This window comes from Cnephaeus nilssonii (assembly GCF_951640355.1).
Source record: "Cnephaeus nilssonii genome assembly, chromosome: 6".
Lineage (NCBI taxonomy): Eukaryota > Metazoa > Chordata > Mammalia > Chiroptera > Vespertilionidae > Cnephaeus > Cnephaeus nilssonii.
This window is the reverse complement of record NC_137077.1, coordinates 94,671,104-94,695,212: the sequence shown is the minus strand read 5'-3', so window position 1 is coordinate 94,695,212 and position 24,109 is coordinate 94,671,104. Positions and strand designations below refer to the sequence as shown.

General features: G+C 40.6%; 1 protein-coding gene across 4 annotated transcripts in view; it reads right to left on the bottom strand.

The window, feature by feature from the left end:
* Positions 1 to 24,109, bottom strand: part of CDK8 (cyclin dependent kinase 8) — a 161,803-nt gene that overhangs the window by 71,059 nt on the left and 66,635 nt on the right. For all 4 annotated transcript variants that reach the window (XM_079773472.1, XM_079773473.1, XM_079773471.1 and 1 more), the window contains exon 2: positions 15,641 to 15,716. In XM_079773472.1, coding sequence (XP_079629598.1) covers positions 15,641 to 15,716 — 76 coding nt within the window. The remainder of the gene's footprint in view (positions 1 to 15,640; positions 15,717 to 24,109) is intronic.

Here is a 24,109-nt window from a genome sequence, read left to right as displayed (position 1 = left end):
GACCCTTTCACATTTCATGTAATACTGGGTTGGTGGTGAGGAACTCCATTAGCTTCTTCTTTTCTGTGAAGCTCTTTATCTGACCTTCAATTCTAAATGATAGCTTTGCTGGGTAGAGTAATCTCAGATATAAATCCTTGCTTTTCATTACTTTGAATATTTCTTGCCAATCCCTTCTGGTTGGCAAAGGTTCTGTTGAGAAACTAGCTGACAAGTGTATGGATGCTCCCTTGTAGGTAACTAACTGCTTTTCTCTTGCTGCTTTTAAGGTTCTCTTTTTGTTTAAAACATTTTGCATTTTAATTATGACGTGTCTTGGTGTGGGCCTCTTTGGGTTCCTCTAATTTGGGACTCTCTGTGCTTCCTGGACTTGTATGTCTGTTTCTTTGACCAGGTAGGGGGAGTTTTCTGTCATTATTCTTCAATATCTTGCTGTCTATTCTCTTTCTGGCAGCCCCATGATGCGAATGTTGGTACACTTGAAATTGTCCCAGAGGCTCCTTACACTATCTTCATATTTTTGGAATCTTTTTTCTTTTTGCTCTTCTGATTGGGTGTTTTTTACTTCATATTCCAAATCACTAATTTGTTTCTTGGCATCCTCTATTCTATTGTTGATTCCCTGTAAAGTTATTTTTTGTTTGTTTGTTTATGCTGCTTCTGAGCCCCAAGGTAGCAGATGGAGCTGGAACAATAGGCAATTAAGAATATGCTGGCAATAGAGAAGGCTGGGCAAGGCTGCACCCAAGGGCTCCCCCCTAGAAATGATCCCTTAAAGCAGGGGTGGGGAACGTCTGGCCTGTGGGCTGGATAAGACTGGCAAAATCATTTGGTCTCGCCCTGTCAAAGGCACTATGGGTGAGTTAATTAAATGTTTGACCACATATAAAAGGATAACTTTTCAAATATATTTTTTATTTATTTCAGAGACAAGGGGAGAGGGAAAGAGAGAAACATTAATGATGAGAGAGAATCATTGATTGGTTACACTCCCCCTACTAGGGATTGAGCTGCAATCTGGGCATGTGCACTCACTGGGAATCAAACCATGACCTGCTGGTTCATAGGTGGACATTCAACCATTGAGCCATGCTGGCGAGAGAGCAGGCTAATTTTTAAAAAAATATTTTTATTGATTTCAGAGATGAAGGGAGAGGGAGAGATAGAAACATCAATGATGAGAGAGAATCATTGATCGGCTACCTCCTGCATGGCTCCATACTGGAGCCTGAAACCGGGCATGTGCCCTGACTGGGAATCAAACCGTGACCTCCTAATTCATAGGTCGATGCTCAACCACTGAACCATGCTGGTCCGGCAGCAGGTTTATTTTTCAGTTGATCATAAAATTTATCTTCATTTCAGTTAGTGTATCCTTCATTTCTGACTGATCCTTTCTCATGTCTTTTATGTTCTCACTAAGTTCCTTGAAGATCTCATTAAGTTCCTTGAGCATCCTTTTAACCATTGTTTGGAACTCTGTAGTTTGCTTACTTCCATTTCATTTAATTCTTTTTCTGGAGACTTCTTGTTCTTCCATTTGTGACATGTTCCTTTGTCTCCGCAATTTGGCTGCTTCCGTGTGTTTGTTTCTATGTATTTAGTAGAGCTGCTATTTCTCCTGGAATTGGTAGAATGGCCTTGTGTACTAGTTGTTCTGTAGGGCCCAGTGGCTCAGCTGGGCACTGTAGGTGTGCCCCTACGTGGGCTGTGTGCACTGTCCCGTTGTACTTGAGCCTTGATTGCTGATCTTGTCACTATGAGGGACTGACCCCCAGGCAAACTGGCTATGTGAACCAGCTGTGACTACAGAGGAAGAGATGCTATGCAGGAGACACCCCTAGGGAGCAGAACTTTTTGGTGCTCACTAGTCAGCCCCTTGAGTCTGTTGCTCATGGATGTGGTAGGGCTGTAATCTGGCGTGGTAGGGTTGTAATCTGGCGTAGTCTGAAGCTGAGCACTAGGTGCACTTACTCTGGAGCCTCCTGGGAGGTTCAAAATCAGCTACTGCCTGTGCCCTGCCTGAAGCCAGCTGGCACAAGCTACAGAGTGATCTGCAAATAACTGCTACTTGTGTTGGGCTTGGATGTGCCCGGGAGAGGCCAAGCTGTACAGCTGGTTGCTAGTGTCAGGCCTAGGGCCACTTATCAACAAGTATGGGGTATACTGAGGCCAGCTCCTGCTTATTTGAGAGATTTTAGGAAAGTCTGTAGTCTGAACTAGGACAGGCTTCATATGGAAAAGCCACTGCAAACAACTTCAGTGGGGCTGCAAATTGGGTGTGGCAGGGTCGCAGGGAATCACTTGGATGAGCAGTGTGAGCCAGGTTGATGGAGACTCAGATATGGCGACTGCCTGCTGGCACTGTGATGGGGAGGTCTCAGCAAAGGAACAATTACCTCTGCCAGCACTTCTGTCTGGGAGAAAGCTACCCCCAGTTCTTGCCCTGATGCCAGACAATTTAGTTCCTCCCTGCATATCCCTGGATCCTTTCAGGCTGCTGCCCCGGCACTGGAGCTCAGAGAGAGTGAGTCCGAGTAAGTCTGTGCAGCGGCCCTTTAATAGGAAATGCCTGGGACTCCAGCCACCCTCTGTCACTCAGCCACAACCCCTGCTGGATTTTATAGCCTGAAGTTATGGGTACTTCTCTTGCTGGCACTGGAACCCTGGGCTAAGGCTTCTGATATGGCTTGGGAATCCTTGTTCCTCATGGGTACCTCCACAGCCAACATATCCCTCCCAATTAAACAAACACTACAGGTTGGTGTCGAAGCAACCCATTATGTGCCTCTGCCACACTTACTAGTCTCAATGTGGCTTCTTCTTTAATTCTCTAGTTGTAGAACTTCCGTTCCATCAGATTTCAAACAGTTCTGAATAATGGCTGTTCTATAGTTTAGTTGTACTTTTGAGGTGGTTGTGGGAGGAAGTGAGTACTGTATTTACCTAAGCCACCATGTTGACCCTCCTCCGTAGTTGGTTTTTAACTTTAATACTAGAGGCCTGGTGCACGAAATTCGTGCACAGGGTGTGTGTGTCCCTCAGCCCAGCCTGCACCCTCTCCAATCTGGGATCCCTCTCACAATCCAGTACTGCTGGCTCCCAACTGCTCGCCTGCCTGCCTTCCTGATTGCCCCTAACCACTTCTGCCTGCCAGCCTGATCACCCCCTAACCACTCCCCTGCCAGCCTGATTGATGCCTAACTGCTCCCCTGCCAGCCTGATTGCCCCTAACTGCCCTCCCCTGCACCTGGTCACCCCTAACTGCCCTCCCCTTAAGGCCTGGTCACTGCTAACTGCCCTCCCCTGCAGGCCTGGTCACCCCTAACTGCCCTCCCCTGCAGGCCTGGTACACCTCAACTGCCCTACCCCGAAGGCCTGGTCCCCCCGCAACTGCTCTCCCCTGCAGGCCTGGGTCCCCCCCAACTACCCTTCCCTGCAGGCCCGGTCACCCCCAACTTCCCTCCTCTGCCAGCCTGGTCACCGTAACTGCCCTCCCCTGCAGGCTTGATCACCCCCAACTACCCTCCCTTATAGGCCTGGTCCCTCCCAACTGCCCTTCCCTGCTAGCCTGACTGCCCACAACTGCCCTCCTTTGCAGGCCTGGTCCCTCCCAACTGCCCTCCCCTGCTGGCCATCTTGTGGTGGCCATCATGCGTCCACATGGGGGCAGCCATCTTTGACCACATGGGGGCAGCCATCTTGTGTGTTGGAGTGACAGTCAATTTGCATATTGCTCTTTTATTAGATAGGATAGAGGCCTGGTCCACGGGTATGGGCCAGCTGGTTTGCCCTGAAGGGTGTCCCAGATCAGGGTGGGGGTTCCCTTGGGGTATGGGGCGGCCTAGGCGAGGGGCCTGTGATGGTTTGCAGGCTGGCCACGCCCCCTGGTGACCCAAGCGGAGGCCCTGGTATCTGGGATTAATTTATCTTCTATTATTGAAACTTTGTAGCCTTGAGTGGAGGCCAGGGCTGGCCAGGGCGGGCAGGAAGCTTGGCTTCCTCCATCGCCGGGGGCAACCCAAGCCTCCTGCTCTCTCCAGCTTCGTGGCTGCTGCCATTTTCGTTAGGATTTATTTATCTTCTATAATTGAAACTTTGTAGCCTTGAGCGGAGGCCAGGGCTGGCCAGGGTGGGCGGGAAGCTTGGCTTCCTCCATTGCCGGGGGCAACCCAAGCCTCCTGCTCTCTCCAGCTCCGTGGTCGCCACCATCTTTGTTGGGATTTATTTATCTTCTATAATTGAAACTTTGTAGCCTTGAGCGGAGGCCAGGGCTGGCCAGGGAGGGCAGGAAGCTTGGCTTCCTCCATCGCCGGGGGCAACCCAAGCCTCCTGCTTGCTCCAGCTCTGTGGCCGGCCGCCATCTTGGTTGGGCTAATTTGCATACTCACTCCTGACTGGCTGGTGGGTGTGGCTTGGCATAGCAGAGTGATGGTTAATTTGCATGTTTCTCTTTTATTAGTGTAGATTTTATTGTGGTAAAACTTGATAACAAAAAATTATCATTTTATCAATTTTAAGTATACAATTCATTAGTATTAAGTTCATTCTCAATGTTATGCAACCTTCCCCATTCTCCATTTTAGAAATTTTTCATTATCCAACAGACACTTGGTATCCATTAAACAAGAAATCCCCATTTCCCTCTACCTCTCAGCCATTGGTAACCTCTATTCTACTTTCTGTTTCCATGAACTTGCCTATTTTAGGTACTTTATCTAAGTAGAATTATACAGTATCTGTCCTTTTTGTGCCTGGTTTATTTCACTTAGCATAGTATCTTTAAGGTTTATCCATGTTGTAGCATGTGTCAGAATTTCATTCCTTTTTTATGGCTGAATACATTCCTATGTAGCTTTACACCACATTTTGTCTATCTATTCATCTGCTGATGAACATGTTCTTGGCTACTCTGAATAATGCTGCTGTTAACATTGGTACACAGGTACCTGAGTCCACTACTTTGAATGCTTTAGGTATATACCTAGAAGTGAAATGGCTGGATCATATGATAATTCTATGTTTAATTTTTTAAGAAACCATCAAACTGGTTTTACAGCAGCTGTACCAATTTACATTCCCATCAGCAATGCATGAGGGTTTCAAATTCTCCACATCTTCAGCACGCTTACTTTTTTTAAACAGCTGAATCCTAATTGGTATGAAGTAGTGTCTCATTGTGATTTTGATTTGCATTTCCCTAATGGCTAATGATGTTGAGCATCATTTCATGTGCTTATTGGTCATTTGTATATTTTCTTTGGAGAAATGTGTGTTCATGTCTTTTGCTCATTTCTGGTTGGGTTTTTTGTTGTTGTTGTTGTTGAGCTATAATTCTTTATATAATTTAGACATTAATCCCTTAACAGACACACAATTTAGAAATATTTTCTCCCATTCTGCTAGTTGTCTATGTTTTGACATCACAAAACAACTGAACTTAAAACAAATCTTTAGGTTGCAATTCTTTTAAAAACAAACTAATTAAAACATTAGAAAACACATTAATTAACACCAAATATCAAATGAGAATTAAGATATGTAACTTTGTGACATATAGTACCTATTTTTTTCAGGAATTTAAATTATGTAGTAAAGTTGATTAAAATTTTGTAAACATTTTCATAAAATAATACATAATTTATACAGACAGAAGCATCCAAATAGTACACATTTTCATGGGCTTAACCTTTCTCACCTCCTAGAAGAATATTTTTCTATTTAAAGTCTTTTATCTCCTTATTTTATCCTAAATATTTAATAACCAAAGTGGCCCTAATTTTCCATCAGTTAAAAAGCACTCCCATCCCATCAGGCAAAAAGACAAATAATATCAACAATGTCAAGAAAAATCTTCTAATGAAGCCTGATATATTTTTTAAAAGTTAATTTACACAGTGCCTTCCAAATGTGTTCCAAATACATGACAGGCATGTGAAAATATCAAGGTCTTAGAACTTACAACTTCAGTACCTTTTATGAGAACACTGACACCAAAACAAGAATCAATATAAATAGAATGTTAAAATATCAGGGGCTCTAAAATAAATTCAGAATGAATCGATTATACATTTTGTCACTTATATTATTCTCTAAAAGGTGATAATTATTTTATTCAGGAGCAAGATTAAATTCAAGTTATATATTTCTGCTTTTAGGATATAATTTCAAACTTATGAGACTTTACAGATTATGTACAAATCCTCAAACCTAAAGGCCAGTACTTAAAAGGGACCATATCCTAATTAATAAACAAGGCAAAGAATCTGATAGGGAAAGCCCAGAGTTCAGGGTCACCCAGGATCATCCAGCTGGTTGAAAGAGCTAAACCTAGTGCTAAATTCATCTCAGTTCTGGGTCAGTGTTTTCTCCATTACCTCACACTTCTTGGCTAGGCAGCTATTTCAAGTCCTTTCTGGAAACTGGCAGAGTGGAAATTAACACAAACAAATTCCAAAGCTCTGGCAAAAGTTCTCTCCAATTATTAGAAACCTACATATAAAGCTATTCTTAGATATTGCTTCAATTTCACCTCCAAGATAAGGTTTAGTTCCTGTATTTAAAAAAAAAATTTAAATAGCAACCATTTTATTAAGCTCTTCCAAGCAGCCAAGCATGGTGCTAAGCATATGACAAACATTATCTGAATCATGAATTAACCTATGAAATATGTATTTATATTACAGTAGACTCCTTATCCACAGTTTTACTTTCCATGGTTTCAGATACCATCAATTGTGGTCTAAAAATATTAAGTTGAAAATTCCAGAAATAATTGGGTGCCAATCTAAGTAGCATGATGAAATCTCATGCCATCTAGGCCCGAATATGAATCATCCCCCTTGTCTAGCATATCCACACTGCATACAATACCCACCCATTAATCACTTAGTAACTGTCTCAGTTACCAGATTCATTATCATGGTATCACCACGCCTGTGTTCAAGTAACCTTTATTTTACTAAATAATGACCCCAAAGCTATTTACCTACCTTTTATTACAGTATATTGTCATAGTTGTTCTAGTTTACTATTAGTTATTATTGTTTATCTCTTATTGTGCCTAATTTATAAATTAAAACTTATCATGGGTAGCTATGTATAGGAAAAAACAGTACAACTGACCCTTGAACAACATGGGTTTGAATTACACAGGTCCACTTATACATGGATTTTTTTCAATAAATACCATAAGTATATTCTCTTCCTTACGATTTTCTTTTTTAAAAAAATTTTTAATTGATTTCAGAGAGGAAGGCGGGGGGAAGAAAACATCAATGATGAGAGAGGAATCATTTGCCTTCTGCATGCCTCACACTGGGGATCAAGCCCACAACCCAGGCATATGCCCTGACTGGGAATCGAACCATGACCTCCTGGTTCTTCGGTTGATACTCAACCACTGAGCCATGTCGGCTGGGCCCTTATGATTTTGTTAATAACATTTTGTTTTCTTTATTTTAAGAATACATTATATAATACATATATTAAAATATGTATTAATCTAGTATTTATATTATTCTTAAGGATTCTGGTCAACAGTAGGCTATTAGTTAAGTTTCTGGAAAGTCAAAAGTTATGCTTGGGCCCTGGCCAGTGGCTTAGTTGGTTAGTGTTGTTCCTATATGCCAGGGTTGTGGGTTTAATCCCCAGTCAGGGCACATACAAGAATCAACCAATGAATGCATAAATAAGTGGAACAATGAATCAACATTTCTCTCTCTCTCTCTCTCTCTCTCTCTCTCTCTCTTTCTCTCTCTCTCTCTCTCCCTCTCTCTCCTTTTCTCAATCAATAAAAAAAAATAAAAAAAAAGTTATGCTCAGATTTTCAACTGTGCAGGACAGAGGGTGGGCAGTTTCAGTGCCCCTAAACCCCATGTTGTTTAAGGGTCAACTGAATAGTATGTAGGGCTCAGTACTACGTGTGTTGTTTTAGACACCCAGCAGGAGAACATATCCCCTGTGGACAAAGGGGGATTACAGTACTTTTATTTTACAAATGAGGAAATAGCAGATTAAATAATTTGCTCAAGGTCATATCCCTAGGTAATGGTTAGAATCAAGATTTAAATGCTTTAAAAATTAATTAACTTTTAAAATACAAAGCCAATACTCCATGGCCAATACCAACCAATACCTCCCCAAACCTAATACCCTGGGGGCCTAGTTCTTTTTACAATCTACACAAAGAAGGTTTAAATATATACTAGGTTATGAAATGTACAGTGGCAGGCACTGTGTCTTGCTGGACATTGCCCTACTAGCTTCTAACACACTGCTTGGCACCTGGTAGGCACATATTAATTATTTGGTACATAAATATATGAATAAATGAATTATGTCCGAAAAAGTGCCTAGGCTCCTCATCATAACCCTATGAGATACTCTTGTAAGCCCTATCTTACAAATGACAAAACTAAAACAGGGAAATTAAGTAAGTTGCTTTGGGCCCTTCAAGATAGTTAACAGGTAAAGCTAGAATAAGACCTCAGGTAATCTAGCTAGGATCTTAACCACTACATACAATATTGTAAAATTGTATGTCAGAGCATTCCACATATCTGATAAATAGAACTTTAGCATTTCTTCACCCAACACAGAGCCCCCCGTATAGAAATGCCTATTTCTTAACATTTTGTATGTTATTTTTTGCTCCTTAGAAGATTTTGTGTCAAAACTATTTAAATAAAAGGTTTAAATAACTTTATACAATGGTTTCCGTTACAGAAACCATCTAAGTTTATCTAATTCTACTGGGAATAAAATCTTATAATTTTCTTAGTACTAAGATCACTGCTAAAAATATAAATGTTTATCGTTTATAATAAACTTAATTCATTCCAATTGTGCCGTAAAATAGAAAATAGGTTAAGAAAATCTGTAATAATCTCAAAATGACATTGACTTTTAATTTAAAAATTTTTAAAGCAAAACAAAAATAATAAATTCTAAATTTATGCCATAAGTATGGTTGAATTAAAATTACTATGAAAGCATATAGAGAACTATTCCAAAATTTATTTCAATATTTTGAAAAGCTGTGGATCCTTTTCTTCAATAGAATTCTTGCAAATTAATTTTAAAAACTGAGGTGCTCAGGTTAAAGTACATGTGGGCTTTAAAAATAGAGTCTTTACCTCTGCTCCCCTAAGCTTCCCTATCCCAATTACAAAGCATCCTCTAGGAGTAAGGAGGATCCACTAAAGCAGTTTGAAAACCAGCATGCTCACAGGAAATTTTGGAAACACAAAACAAACCATTTACAATACAGTGAGGATGAAGATATGCAATGCTCTTAACTTTGGTAGAAATTCTCAGAGTTCTTTCATTTCTCCCTTCTTTAAGAATTACTTACTGAGCAAAGACTACGTGTCAAGCCTAGTACACACTAGTGAAAAAATGTCTTACAGTGAGTGTAGTGGGGGTAGGACCAACAAATAGGAAATAACTAAACAAATAAAAAGAAACTCCTTATAGTTATAACTTGTAATAAGTGCTATGAAGAAAGGAAATTGGGTACAGATTATCCTATATAATAAAAGCATAGTATGCAAATTGTCCCCTCGACCAGAGTTCTTGCGGGAGTTCGACCAGGGGGTGGGCCAGCCAGGGGAAGGGAGGGAGGCCCTCGCACTGGCAGTCAGCCGTGGGAAGGGAAAAAGGCCCTGGCCAGCGGTGGGGGTAGGCAGCCGGGGAAAAGGAGGGAGTACCCAGCCTGCAGCCACCAGGGACCCTACCAGTGCTCAAATTTCATGCACTGGGCCTCTAGTAAAAGAATAATGAAGGTGAGTGGTGGGAAAACAGGACTTCTCAGAGGAAGATTTCATACATGGAAGGGAGAAAGGTCTGATAAGATTTGGCAGAGAAGATGGGCTTTTCTTTCCCTTTTTTTATTATGGAAACTAGAGGCCTGGTATATGAAATTCGTACAGGGGGAAGGGGGAAGGGGGAAGGGGGAGGTGTCCCTCAGCCCAGCCTGCACCCTCTCCAATCTGAGACATCCCTCTCACAATCTGGGACTGCTGGCTCCCAACCACTTGCCTGCCTGACTGCCTGATTGCCCCTAACCGCTTCTGCCTGCCAGCCTGATCACACCCTAACCACTCGCCTGCCAGCCTGATCGACGTCTAACTGCTACCCTGCCGGCCCGATTGCCCCCTACTGCCCTCCCCTGCTGGCCTGATCGCCCCCAACTGCCTTCCCCTCCGACCTGGTCACCCCTAACTGCCCTCCCCTGCAGGTCTGGTCCCCCCAACTGCCCTCCCTCCCCTGCAGGCCTGGTCGTCCCCCACTGCCCTCTCCTGCCAGCCTGGTTGCCCCCAACTGCCCTCCCCTGCTGGCCTGATTACCCACAACTACCCTCCCCTGCCAGCCATCTTGTGACCACATGGGGGCAGCCATCTTGTGCAAGGGCATGATGGTCAATTTGCATATTACCTCTTTATTATATAGGCTTTTTTCAGAAGTATATAATATAGAAGAGTAAGGCAAGGCAAATCCCTATATACGAGGAGCCTTAGTTGTCAAACTTACTTCATTCCAGAAGGATGTTGGGGAAGTGATTTGTTTGAAAACCAAATGATATAGAAACTCTGTCAGAAAATAGAGGATGAAAAAATGCTCCCTAACTTTTTTCATGAGGACACTATAATCCAGATACCAAAGACAAAGATAGTACAGCAAAGCATGCCAAACTCAAAGGCTAACACAGGCCAAATAAATAAGGTTTAAGTTTATGTGGGCTGCAAAAAACCAAAAGCTTCAATTTTCATAGAAATGTAGGTGTATTTCGATAGAGAAATGCTGAATACAAAGGGCTGAAAAAAATGAGTAATCCTATCTAATAAAAGAGTAATATGCAGATTGACCATCACTCCAACACACAAGATGGCTGCCCCCATGTGGTCAAAGATCCTGCCCCCATGTGGACACAAGATGGCCAGCAGGGGAGGGCAGTTGAGAGGGACCAGGCCTGCAAGGGAGAGCAGTTGGGCGGGACCAGGCCTGCAGGGGAGGGCAGTTAGGGGCAAACAGGCTGGCAGGGGATCATTAGGCATCAATCAGGCTGGCAGGGGAGTGGTTAGGGGGTGATCAGGCTGGCAGGCAGAAGTGGTTAGGGGCAATCAGGAAGGCAGGCAGGCGAGCAGTTGGGAGCCAGCAGTCCTGGATTGTGAGAGGGATGTCCGACTGCCTGGATCTGGCCTAAACGGGCAGTCGGACATCCCTCGAGGGGTCCCAGATTGGAGAGGGTGCAGACTGGGCTGAGGGACACACATCCCTGTGCACGAATTTTGTGCACTGGGCCTCTAGTTGATAACATAAAATAATAAAAGTTAATATTTTTTTAAATAAAAATTAGCCCTAACCAGTTTGGCTCAGTGGCTAGAGTGTTGGCCTGCGGACTCAAGGGTCCCAGGTTCAATTCCAGTCAAGGGCATGTACCTTGGTTGCAGGCACATATCCAGTAGGGAGTGTGCAGGAGGCAGCTGATCGATGTTTCTTTCTCATTGATGTTTCTAACTCTCTATCCCTCTCCCTTCCTCTCTATAAAAAAAAACCAATAAAATATATTTTAAAATAAATAAATAAAAATAAAAATTAATATTTTTCTTGAACATTAACTTACCAGATACTGAATAACAGCACAAATTAATAAGCATAATGCAAATAAACCTATTTTTCTTGTTCTCTGAAAGTGAAATATTTCCTGTTGCATACACCAAACAAGTCAGTCCAAGACTAATGACGTGGCAATCGGCTGCTAAAATATTCGCTGCTAGTATTAATGGAGAGAAATGGTGCGCCTGTGCATAAGGCACGTAAGGGAAATGAATGCAACACGATTATAGTAATCAGTCATTAGCGAACGTTGTAGTTCGTTATTAATAATTATATACAACAGGATATTGTAAAAATTAAGTTACGAAATTTTTATTAAAATGTTTCTCACATACTGTTATATTGGCTGGGCCGCAAAAATATTCATTGTGGGCTGCATGCGGCCCACGGGCCGTGAGTTTGACATGCTTGCAGTACAGGAAAGATAATTAGACTAACATCCTTCAAACTCATATTACCTAGAACTCCTTAACAACACAAAAAGCATTTGATAAAATTCAATACCATTTATGAAAAAATAGAAGGCAACAACCTAAGGCTGGCTAATGACATCTATAAAAAAGCTATAGTTATTTAGCATTTTATGAAACACTGAAAATACTTGACCCCACGATTGGGAACAAGTCAGAGATCTGCTCTCACTACTATTCAACATTGCATGCAAGGTCCTAGACAGTGCAATAAAAAAAAAAAAATTTAAAAGCATAAAGATGGAAAGAAGTAAAATCATTTTTAGTCATAGATGATATAATTATATAGAAAATCACAATATATCACCAAAAACCTACCAGTGAATTTAGATATGTAATATATACAGTATAAGTATATAAATATATACAACATTAAAAAACCAATTGTATTTCTAAGTACAGAAGCAAATAAATGGAAAATAAAAACTTTCCAATAATTCCATGTATAATGTTGTCAGAAAACATGAAGTACTTAGGAGTGAATTTAACAAAAGATGTACAAAAACTCTATACTAAAAACTATAAAACACTGAGAGAAATGAAAGAAAACATAAAATGGAAAGTGCATCTTTCTAAATTCATGGCTTGGAAGTTTCAATATTATTAAGGTGTAAATTCTCTGAATCGATCGAAATCATAACCCCAGCAAGGATTTTTTAGAATTAGAAATTGACTAGCCGATTAAAAGTTTATATAATAATGCAAAGTTCAAACAATCCTGAAACAGAACAAAGCTGGTGCTTTTGTAAGGCCATATTTCAAGTCTTGCTATAATGATAGAGCAGATATTTTCAACATTTTACATCTCCTGGCACACATGAACTAAACACTAAAATTCTGTGGCACACTAAAATACTATATTATATTTTTTGCTGATGTGACAAAAAACATAGGTATAATTTTGATTCATTCACACCTAATGGCTATTGTTGTGTTGGCTGTTGTTATTTTTTTTTTAATTTGACAATTTAAAGGGAAACAGATCAGTGCCCCCGACTAAATAAATAGGTATTGCATGTTTTAAAAATTCTTGTAGCACACGGGTTGAAAATCGCTGAGCTAGAATAATCTGGTATTGGCATAAGGATAGACAAAGAGATCAATAGAATGAAATAGAGCCCAGAAATGGTCCTACACTTACAAAGCCATTTAGTTTTCTACAAAAGTACCAAAGGAATTCAACAGGAAATTGAATAACGTCAAAAAACAATTGTATATTCATATGGAATGAGAAGAGAAGAGCCTCAAACCCTACAGCTTATCACAAACAAAATTTAGTCATAGACTAGAAAATAAAGTTATATCTATAAAAGCTTTATGAAGAAAATGTAATTATCTTCACAATCAGTGGATCGATAAAGATTTCTTCAGCCAGACACAGAAAACAATAGTCATAAAAGGAAAAAATTCATAAATTAATCAAAATTAAAAATTTCTGTTCACCTTAGGCTAAAGAACGACAATTAGTACATTAAAATAAGCTTTCATATTCCTTTTTGTGCTTAAACTAAATTTACAGTTTTCATTATAAACATAAATATGTCTGTTCCTGAAATCAATGGAGTTTTGTTGTCTTTAAAACTTTTGGTGAAATATAATAAACATAGAGAAAAGCACTCACCCACAAGAGCACAGCTCAGTGAGTTTTCACATATTAAGCCCATATAACAGACTCAGAGTAAGATCAAGAAATAGAACATTACTAGCATTCTGAAAACTACCTTGTCCCCCATCCATGCCACTCCATCCCCTCCAAAAGTAATCACTATCATGACTCCTCACGTCACTACCATAGTTCAATGGATTTTAATCCTTTAAACTGACTATAATAGTAGGTGTTGAAGAACTGACAGTTAATGTACAGATTTGCCTCAAGATTCAAAATTATGAAAAATGTATCAATTAAGTAAAATACAATTTCCAACCCAGCATACCTTTGGCTAAGAATGCCCTCCATCTCACCCTATTCTTCCCTCATGTTGGTAATTCTTACATGTCCTCCAAAACCTGGAACCTTCCGTGACTTCTGTAGTTTAGAGGTCTACCCTTCTCCCATTCTCTGTACACTTCTATCATAGTCCTTGGAACACTGTATTATAAGACTAGAGGCCCGGTGCACGAAATTTGTGCATGGGGGGGGGGGGGGTTGTCCCTCAACCCGGCCTGCACCCTCTCCAATCCAGGACCCCTCGGGGGATGTCCGACTGCCTGTAGGATTGGGCCTAAACCGGCAGTCAGACATCCCTCTCACAATCTATCCAGGACCACTGGCTCCTAACTACTCACCTGCCTGTCTACCTAATGCTCCCAACTGCCTTCCTCTGCCGGCCTGGTTGCCCCCAACTGCCCCCCCTGCAGTCCTGGTCATCCCCAACTGCCCTCCCCTGCCAGCCAGTTCGCCCCAACTGCCCTCCCCTGCCGGCCTGATCTCGCCCCCAACTGCCTCTGATCACCCCTAACTGCCCTGCCCTGCCAGCCTGGTTGCCCCCAACTGCCCTCTCCTGCTGGCCTGGTCGCCCCCAACTACCCTCCCCTGCCGGCCTGGTTGCCCTCTACTGCCCTCCCCTGCCGGCCTGGTTGCCCCCTACTGCCCTCCCCTGCCGGCCTGATCTCACCCCCAAATGCCCTCCCCTGCCAGTCTGATCTCGCCCCTAACTGCCTCTGCCTCGGCTCCCACCACCATGGCTCTGTCCAGAAGGAAGTCGGACGTCTGGAAGATGGCCGGTCGACCCAGTCTAATTAGCATATTACCCTTTTATTAGTATAGATTTAGTATAGGCTTTCTTCATCAGCATGTAAATACTTATGGCCAGGGACTCTTGTTCCGTTTCTTTACTTCTACCTACTCTAGTTCCTGTCAACATGATACACAATAAATGACTGTTAGTTAAAATTCTTATGGTATAGAATTTGTTAAATGAGTAAAATTATTTAAATCAAAGCCAGAAAAAAACACATTTGCACCCACAGTTTTACAATATTAAAAACTAAAGTAAAATCTCATGGGAGTATTTAATTGTATGAATAGTTATAGTAATGGATTAACATGAAGAATATTTTCCTTTGAAATCAAAATGAGATTCTAGTACCATATGGAAACCTATGCTCCCAAAAGAAAAAGGCATATATGTTTATATAAATAGACAGATACTATGAAAATCAAATAACGTGATCTCATTTTAAGGTCACATAAGTAACATCATTAAAATAGAAATATTAATTTTATATGAACTAACATGCGATTTTTATTATACTAGATGAAATAGTAAGATCTAAACCCTTAACTATTTAGTGATTTTTACTGGAAAAATATATATTTATATAGATAACAGAGACTGATTTAATACCAATAAAATAAATTTATATAGAAATGTTCGTTAGATTTACATGACACCTCTACATAATGAATATATTCTTCTACATATAGTTGACATGAAAATATTTACTAACTTTCAATTAATGTGTATATATGACAATCACAATTCAGAGACCTACATAATTGACCTTCTAAGTCAGTTGGTAATAATGATGATAAAAAGAGCTCCACTTACTGCTATTTCTCTACATGCTGACATAGAGATTCCGGTTCCTTCTATTTGTTTTAAAGCATAGTCTTTATCATCTTTCCTGCAAAAACAAAGTTATTTTAATATGCAGATAAATATAAATTTGTATGCATTTTAATAAAATAAAAAATAAATAAAAATTACATAGTTATAAATTTAATACCTCTCACATATATTTGGAGTGTCATACAAGAGAAATGTTTTTAGACAATCTAGTCCAATCCCATTATTTGAAGAGGGAAGTTAGATTCAAAGGAACATAAAGATTTGTCCACAGAAGACAATGGAGTTTCTGACTTCCAATAATAGGTTTTTTTCTGCTCTTATTTATGTATACACTTCCTTTCTATGTACAATACACACACATAAAAGAAAACTTGCTTTCTAAAACCATACCCATTCACATATTAGTAGGTTAAAAAAAACAAATGCATCACTAAAGTACAAAATGGTTATAATTTAAAGTATGGTGGTATTCTCACATCCTCAATTACCTTCAAAGAGATTCACTCAATATGTGTTTATTAAGCAGTTGCTATATATTCAGAACTGTAGGTACCAGGGTTACAATGGAATTTCCTCTTTTAAGCTTTCTGTATCTACTAGACTAGATAGGTAAATAACTAATCTACCACAATAAAAAGTAATAAATACTATGACAGGGCAAGTACAAACCACAGAGCATATGTGTGTCAGTTAAGAGGGGAAACAGTGTGAAGGCCTATGAGGTGAGAGAAAAGCATTTGAGGAAAAAAGCAGATATACTAAACAACTGGAGATGAGGGTGGGGATATAATTAGGAAGCAGAACATAAAAGTCATTTTACTCTACGAACAACAGAAAGCACTTCACTGAAGATTTTTAACCAGAGAATATTAATTATATTTTATTTGGGGGAAAAATCTTTAACTGTCTTTTGAATGCTTAGGGGAAGTAAATAAGAACAGGAGGCAGAGAAACCAGTTAAAAGAAATAGTATTAAAATTTCTCAGGTGAGAGATGATGGTGGCTACTATAGTATGGTGTTTGCTATAGAGAGTAAACAAGCAGGACCAACGTGAAGTAAAACCAATAGCATTTGGTCATTGAATATTAGAAATAAGGAATATGGAGGAATCAGATAATTTCTGCCTCTGGCAACAGGTCATTGACAACATCATGGACTGGAGTAAAAAATATAGCAGGAGAAAAAGATTTGAGGAAACAGGATGATGACTGTTCCATTTTGGGTAGGTTGAGTTAGGGTACCTGTGAGACACCTAAATGAGGATGGCAAGCTAAATAAACACATCTAAATCTCAAAAAAAAAAAAGTTTCTGTAATCAGCATATACATAGTAATGTAAGACATGAGCGTAGATGAGACCAACGGAGAAAAAACAGCAAGAAAAACATTTTCAAAAAGGGCACAAATAGTACTAAAAGTTGCCGAGAGGTCTAGTAAAAGGTGGACTAAGAAGAGTATGCTGGGGGGAAAATAAACAGTCTGCTGAATTTAGAAATGATGAAGTCACTACTGGATAGTGGACGAGGCTAAAATAGTTGCAGTGATATAGTAGCAGAGTCTATATAGCAGAAGACTAAGGAATGAATAGGGCATAAGTAAATTGAAACAATAAATGTAGATAATTCCCTGAAGGGGAGAAAATAAGGCAGCAGCTAGAGTAATACACAAGGTTAAAGAGTTATTTGTTTTTTTAAGATGGAAGAAACTTGAGTATGTTAAGTACTGACAGGAAGAAACCAGAGAAAATAAGCTGCTGATACAGGAGACAGAGAAAAAGACTAAGAGAACAAAGACTGAAACACTGAAGAGATATTAGTGTCTAGAAAGAGAAATACTTCTTCCACTGTAATGGGAAGATGATAGAGAAAAGGATAAATATAGATGCAAAGAAGTTGGTTCAGAGGCAAAAAAAACTGGAGGAGTTCTCATTGTGACGGCTTTTGTACTTTTTTGATGTTAGAAATGAGGTTATATAATAAAAGAAGGGCAGAGATGGTAGAGCTGGAGTCTTGAATAGAGTGAAGGTTTCAATGAACAAATGAATAACTCCTTATAAAATCTATTCATTTAAGTTCATTTAATACTTTATTTTAAATAATTATTAAAACCTACATAGTTTTATCTTTGTTTTAAAAACATATTTTACACCCAAACCTTAGTTGAGAAAACAAATACCAATTACAAAGATTTGTTTTATTACAATCAGCTTTTTCATATACTTTTTAGTAAAGCACCACAGGCTCTCATATTAAAAATACAATAAGAATATCTGTATTTGATGTTCACTAAGTTTGAATGAGTTCTGGAAGACTTAAAGAAGTTAAAGAGGGTGACAAAAATAAAATGAAGGGACTAAGAAGTAGAAATTAGTAGTTACAAAACAGTCATAAAGATGTAGAGTACAGCATAGGGAATTTACTAGTAGTCAATAATATTATAACTACGTATGGTGCCAGGTGGGTACTGGAAATATCGAGGGGAACACTGTATAAAGTACATGATTATCTAACCACTATGTAGTACACCTGAAACTAATATAAAATATTGATTGTAAATTATAATTGAAAAGTAAAATTTAAATTAAGAAAGTTACTAAAGTAAATGTTATAGTAGTAGGACTTTATGTCTTTTTTGGCACATGATAATACTATTTTTACCTATCTATCTATCTATCTATCTATCTATCTATCTATCTATCTATCTATTTATTAGAGACCTGGTGCATAATTCATGCACATTGAAAAGAAATTAATTAGAAGAAATATTTTAATATCGCTATTCGCCCTTTCTCTATAATAGAAGTGTCAACCAAATTCACGATTGACAATGACAGATGGAAACACATGCATGCGACTGGCGCCAGCAAGAGCTTTATATATATACTAGAAGCCCGGTGCACGAATTCATGCACGAGGGGGGGTGCCCTCAGCCCAGCCTGCACCCTCTCCAATCTGGGACTCCTTGAGGGATGTCCGGCTGCCCGTTTAGGATCCGGTAGGATCGGGCCTAAACGGGCAGTCAGACATCCTCACAATCCAGGACTGCTGGCTCCCAACTGCTCGCCTGCCTGCCTTCCTGATTGCCCCTAACCGCTTCTGCCTGCCAGCCTGATCACCCCCTAACCACTCCCCTGCCAGCCTGATTGATGCCTAACTGCTCCCCTGCTAGCCTGATTGCTCCTAACTGCCCTCCCCTGCAGGCCTGGTCACCCCTAACTGCCCTCCCCTGCAGGCTTGATTGCCCCCAACTGCCCCCCCTTGCAGGCCTGGTCCCTCCCAACTGCCCTCCCCTGCTGGTCATCTTGTGGCGGCCATCTTGTGTCCACATGGGAGCAGCCATCTTGTGTGTTGGAGTGACAGTTAATTTACATATTACTCTTTTATTAGATAGTATAGATAAACTTGCTTAATTAGACCTGCTTTCTGATTTAGCTAAACTTTTTCCAACCCAGTGAAGCACCCCAACTTCTCTTTCAGTTAATTGTCAGCAACACAGCAGTAAATATCAACATGAAGTAGGGATTGTAGATCACGCAGTGAGAACAAAGGGTAAAATATTTAACTGCAGCAGTGTTTGACTATATTCTGCACAGTGAGAAAACCTGAAGTCATTTTCAAGGTACACAATTTCTTACTTCTTTTCAGTTGGGCCATGTTTCTAAGCTTTCTAAATCTCTGTTTTCCAGCTAATGAAAAGAAAATAGGGTTTTACCGAGTCTCCTATATATCTACTCCAGGACTTCTATGAGGATCAAATGAGATGAGGCACGGGAAAATGCTTCAGTTATTTGGTTAAAGTGTAAAATGTTTGCACCTGGCTATAAAGCAAGTCATGATCCTGAGCTGAAGAAATTGCAAGGAGGCTAGTGGTCACTAGAAAGAGAAAGCCGGACGTTGCTACATGATGTCATTACCCGGAGCCCACAGCCACTGTTTCCAAGCTGGGCTGGGCTGTGGGCCACATTTTGTGCCATGGGGTCTCAGCAGCATCGGCTGCAATTTGGTGGGCTGTCGTTCCAGAGTGGTGGCGGGGCCTGTGTCCCACTTGGGGGAAGCCAAGTGTTGCTTTGTGGGTGCCAGGTGCGCGGCGCCATTTCTCTATAAATGGCCAGTGCTCGTCACGGCAGCTCCTGCGTTGAGTGTCTACCTCCTGATAGTCGGTGCGCATCATAGCGACTGGTCAGACAGTCGGACACTTAACATATTAGCCTTTTATATATGTAGATATTTTTTAAAATTCTCGACCAAGGACATTCTTAGAGAGAGGATGGGAGAGAGAAAGAAACATCTATTGGTTGTCTTCACTACACTCCCTGACTGGGGATCGAACCTGCAACCCACGTATGAGCCCTGACACAAAATAAAACCAAGCAACCTTTGGGTGCACAGGATGATGCTCAACCAACTGAGCCACTCCAGTGAGGCAATACTTTTTTTTTTAACTTTATTTACTTACCCATTACTATTTATCCACCTCCACCAAGCAATAATTTCTTGAATCATTTTTTATTTTTCAATTACAGTTAACATAATTATATTACTTTTAGGTGTACAACCCAGTGATTAGACATTAGATACTTTACTAAGTGATCATCCCGATAAATTTCGCACCCATCCAACACCATACATAGTTATTAGAATACTACTGACTATATTCCCTATGCTGTACTTTACATGCCCATAACTATTCTGTAAAATCAATTTGTACTTCTTAATCCCTTCACCTTTTTCACCCTTCCATCTGGCAACCATCAAAAGATTCTCTGTATCTATGAGTATGTTTCTGTTCTGCTTGTTTATTTTGATTTTTAGATTCAATTGTTGATAGGTATGTACTTACTGCCATTTTATTGTTCCTATTTTTTTTATTTTTATTTTTCTTCTTAAAGAAGACCTTTTAACATTTCATACTGATTTGGTGGTGATGCTCTTTATTTGTCCTTTGATTCTAAATGATAGCTTTGCTGGGTAGGGTAATCTGGGTTGTAGGTCCCTGCTTTTCATTACTTTGAATATTTCTTGCCAATCCCTTCTGGCTGGCAAAGTTTCTGCTGAGAAATCAGCTGACAGTTTTATGGGAGCTCCCTTGTAGGTAACGGCTTTTCTCTTGCTGCTTTTCAGATTCTCTCTTTGTCCTTAACTTTTTCATTTTACTTATGATGTCTTGGTTGGGCCTCTCTGTAATTCCTGGACTTGTATGTCTATTTCCTTCACCAAGTTAGGGAACTTTTCTGTCATTTTTTCAAATAGATTTTAAATTCCTTGCTCTGTTGCTCCTTCCAGCACCCCCAAGATAAAAGAGGTTCCTTATACCACCCTCATCTTTTTTGGATTCTTTTTTCTGTTCTTATTGAGAGTTGTTTTTGATTGGTTGCCTCCTGCACGTACCCCTACTGGGGCTGGGGATCAAACCTGCAACTCAGGTGCATGACTTTGACCAGGAAGTGAACCTGCAGCCTAACCACTGAGCACACAGGCCAGGGCCCATATAATATATTCTTCACTTCACTTAATGTATTCATTTCTGACTGGTTCTTTTTTGTTTTCTATCTCTGTTTTTGTTTAAGTATCCTCTAAGTTTATCTACTCTTCTCCTAAGTTCATGAAACATCCTTATAACCAGTGTTTTAGACTGCATCTAGCAGACTGCTTTGTCTCCATTTTGTATAGCTCTTTTTCTGAAGTTTTGTTCTGTTAATTAGGACATGTTTCTTTGTCTCCTCATTTTGGTTACCTCCCTGTGTTTGTTTCTACGTACTAGGTAGAGCTACTACATTTCCCAGGCTTGGTAAAGTGGCCTTAGTGCCACAGCCTCCCTGACCTCCCAAGCTAGACACTCGAGGTGCGTCCCCCATGTGGGCTATACACCCTCCTGTTTTAGTTGAGCCTTGATTGCAGTTGGCACATCAGTGGGATTTACTCCTAGGCCAATAGCTACAAGCACTGGCTGTGATCACCGACCACTGTGGAAGAACAGCTTTGCAGGGCCTACCCCACAGAGCAGGACTTACCTCAGTGGGGCTCTGGTGCCTGCTGAGTCTGCCCCTTAAGTGTGTCACTTATGGAGGTGGTCGGGTGGTCTTGCTTTGACCAATGTAGTCCGAAGCTGTATACTGGGTGCTCTAGCTCTGGGGTCTCCCGGGAGGTGCAGGCCAAGGTCAGCTGCTGCCTATATTCTGCCCAGGGCCACAAAGCATGAGCTACAAAGTGAACTGCAGATGGCCACTACTTGTTTTGGGTTTGGAGGTGCCAGGTGAAGACAAGATGTGGAACAAAGACAGCTACTGCTACTGCCAGGTCTGGGGCCACTTAGTGAGAGGTTTAGGACATGCTGAGGCCAGATGCTGCTTGTTTGAGAAATTTTAGGGAAATCTGAAGCATGTGCCAAGACAGGCCATCATATGGAAAAGCCACTGGAAACAGCTTGAGTGGGCTGAAATTTTGGGTGTGGCCTTAGGAAATCACCAGGACAGGGAAAACCCTGTGAGTCAGGTTGATGGAGTCTCAAATATGGTGCCTGACTGCTGGTTCTGTGTGTGTGTGTGGAGGGGGGGGGGGGGGGGGCGGGGGGAAAGGGAGGCTCATCAGTGGAACAAAGGCCTTTGCCAGCACTTTTGTTTGGGAGAAAGCTGCCCCCCTCCCACCCCAGCTCTCGCCTTGATGCCAGACAATTCAGTTCCTCCCCATATGTCTCTGATGCTTTTCAAGCTGCTGCCCCAGAGCTGGAGCTCACAGGGAGTGAGTCCAAGTAAGTGCATGCACAGGCCCTTTAAGAGGAACTGCCTCGGACTCCATCGTCTCCCTCAGTCTCAATCCCTGCTGGATTTTACAGCCAGAAGTTACCTGCTGGCTTTTACAGCCAGAAGTTATAGGGGCTTCTCTTCATGGCACTAGAACCCTGGGCTGAGGGGCCTGATGTGGGACCTCTTGCTCCTCAAGGGAACCTCTGCAGCCAAGAACTCCCTCCTGATTTTTATCTGCCACACGTGGGTGCAGGACCAGCCTGTTCCACACATCTTTGCACTAGTGTTGCTGTGGCTTCTTTAATTCCCTAATTGTAGGATTTCCATTCAGCCACATTATTGGTGGTTCTGAATGCTGGTTATTCTGTAGTTTAGTTGTAATTTTGATATGGATGTGGAAGGATTCGAGTAGCATGTTTAACTACACTGCCATCTCCACTCCAAGTTGTCTTTTATTTTTTAACTACTGCTATACCTCCAATCTCTAAACTGGCATATGGTAGGTACTCAATAAAAAATGTTTAAAAAAAGAAAAGGAATATAAAATGGCTACAGAAGAATGGCTAAAAAATGAATAATGTTTTGGTAAAATAAAATACTGAACACATATCAAACTTACAACCCTACTAAAACAAGATAAAGGGAATTTTTTAAAGACATAAATATGAAAAATGGGCGAGAAGATAACATAAAAATTTAGAAAGTGGACAAACAGTAGTTAATGACTAATAGAATCAAAGAAAATTAAATTAAAAACTGACAGTAAAGAATGCTGAAAACAATTAGATTTACACAACAAAGCCCTTCAAAAGCAGAAAAATGAGAGTACAAGATACCTCTAGAACTAGAATTGGCCAGATAAAAGATAAAGTTGTAGAAATATCCTATAAAAGAAAACAATAAAACAAGAGCAATGTAAAAGAAAAAGAAAAAAATTAGAGAACCAGTTCATGAAATCCAATATTCAAATACTTACAAGTTCCAGGAAAAAAAAAAAAAAAAGAAGAAGAACAGAGAAAGAAAGAAAATTTATAAAGTAATTCAAGGAAACGTCCCAAACTGAAGGACACGATTTGGAAAGCTGGAAGAGTCCAATGAGTTCCCAACACAAATAGATGAAAAGAGACCCACACAATATTTAGACATTTAAGAAAAGTGCAGACAAAGATTTTACAAGCTTCCAGGGGGGATGGTAACACTTGGAGACAATAAATATGACTCAGCTATGAGAATGAAGAAAATCCTACCTTTTGTGGCAACATGAATGGACCTTGAAAGCATTATGCTAAGTGAGAAAAATCAGATAGAAAGACAAGTATTGTATGATATCACTTATATGTGGAATTTTAAAAGGTCAATATTGTGAAAACAGAGAGTAGAATGGTGGTTACCAGGGCCTGGGGCATGGAAGAATTGGGAAATGTTGTTTAAGGGTATAAACTTGCCTCCAACAGTAAATAAGTTCTGGACAGCTATATATATTTAAAAACCTAAGCGATCGTCTGACCATTCGGCCAGTAGCTATGATGCGCAATGACCACCAGGGGGCAGACGCTCAATGCACAGGCATGGAAACTTGGAACAGACTGATGAATCTCAGAGGGAAGGGGGGACGGGGGAGGGCAGGAAGAGATTAACCAAAGATCTCATATGCATACTAGAGACCCGGGGCACGGATTCGTGCACCAGTGTGGTCCCTTGGCCTG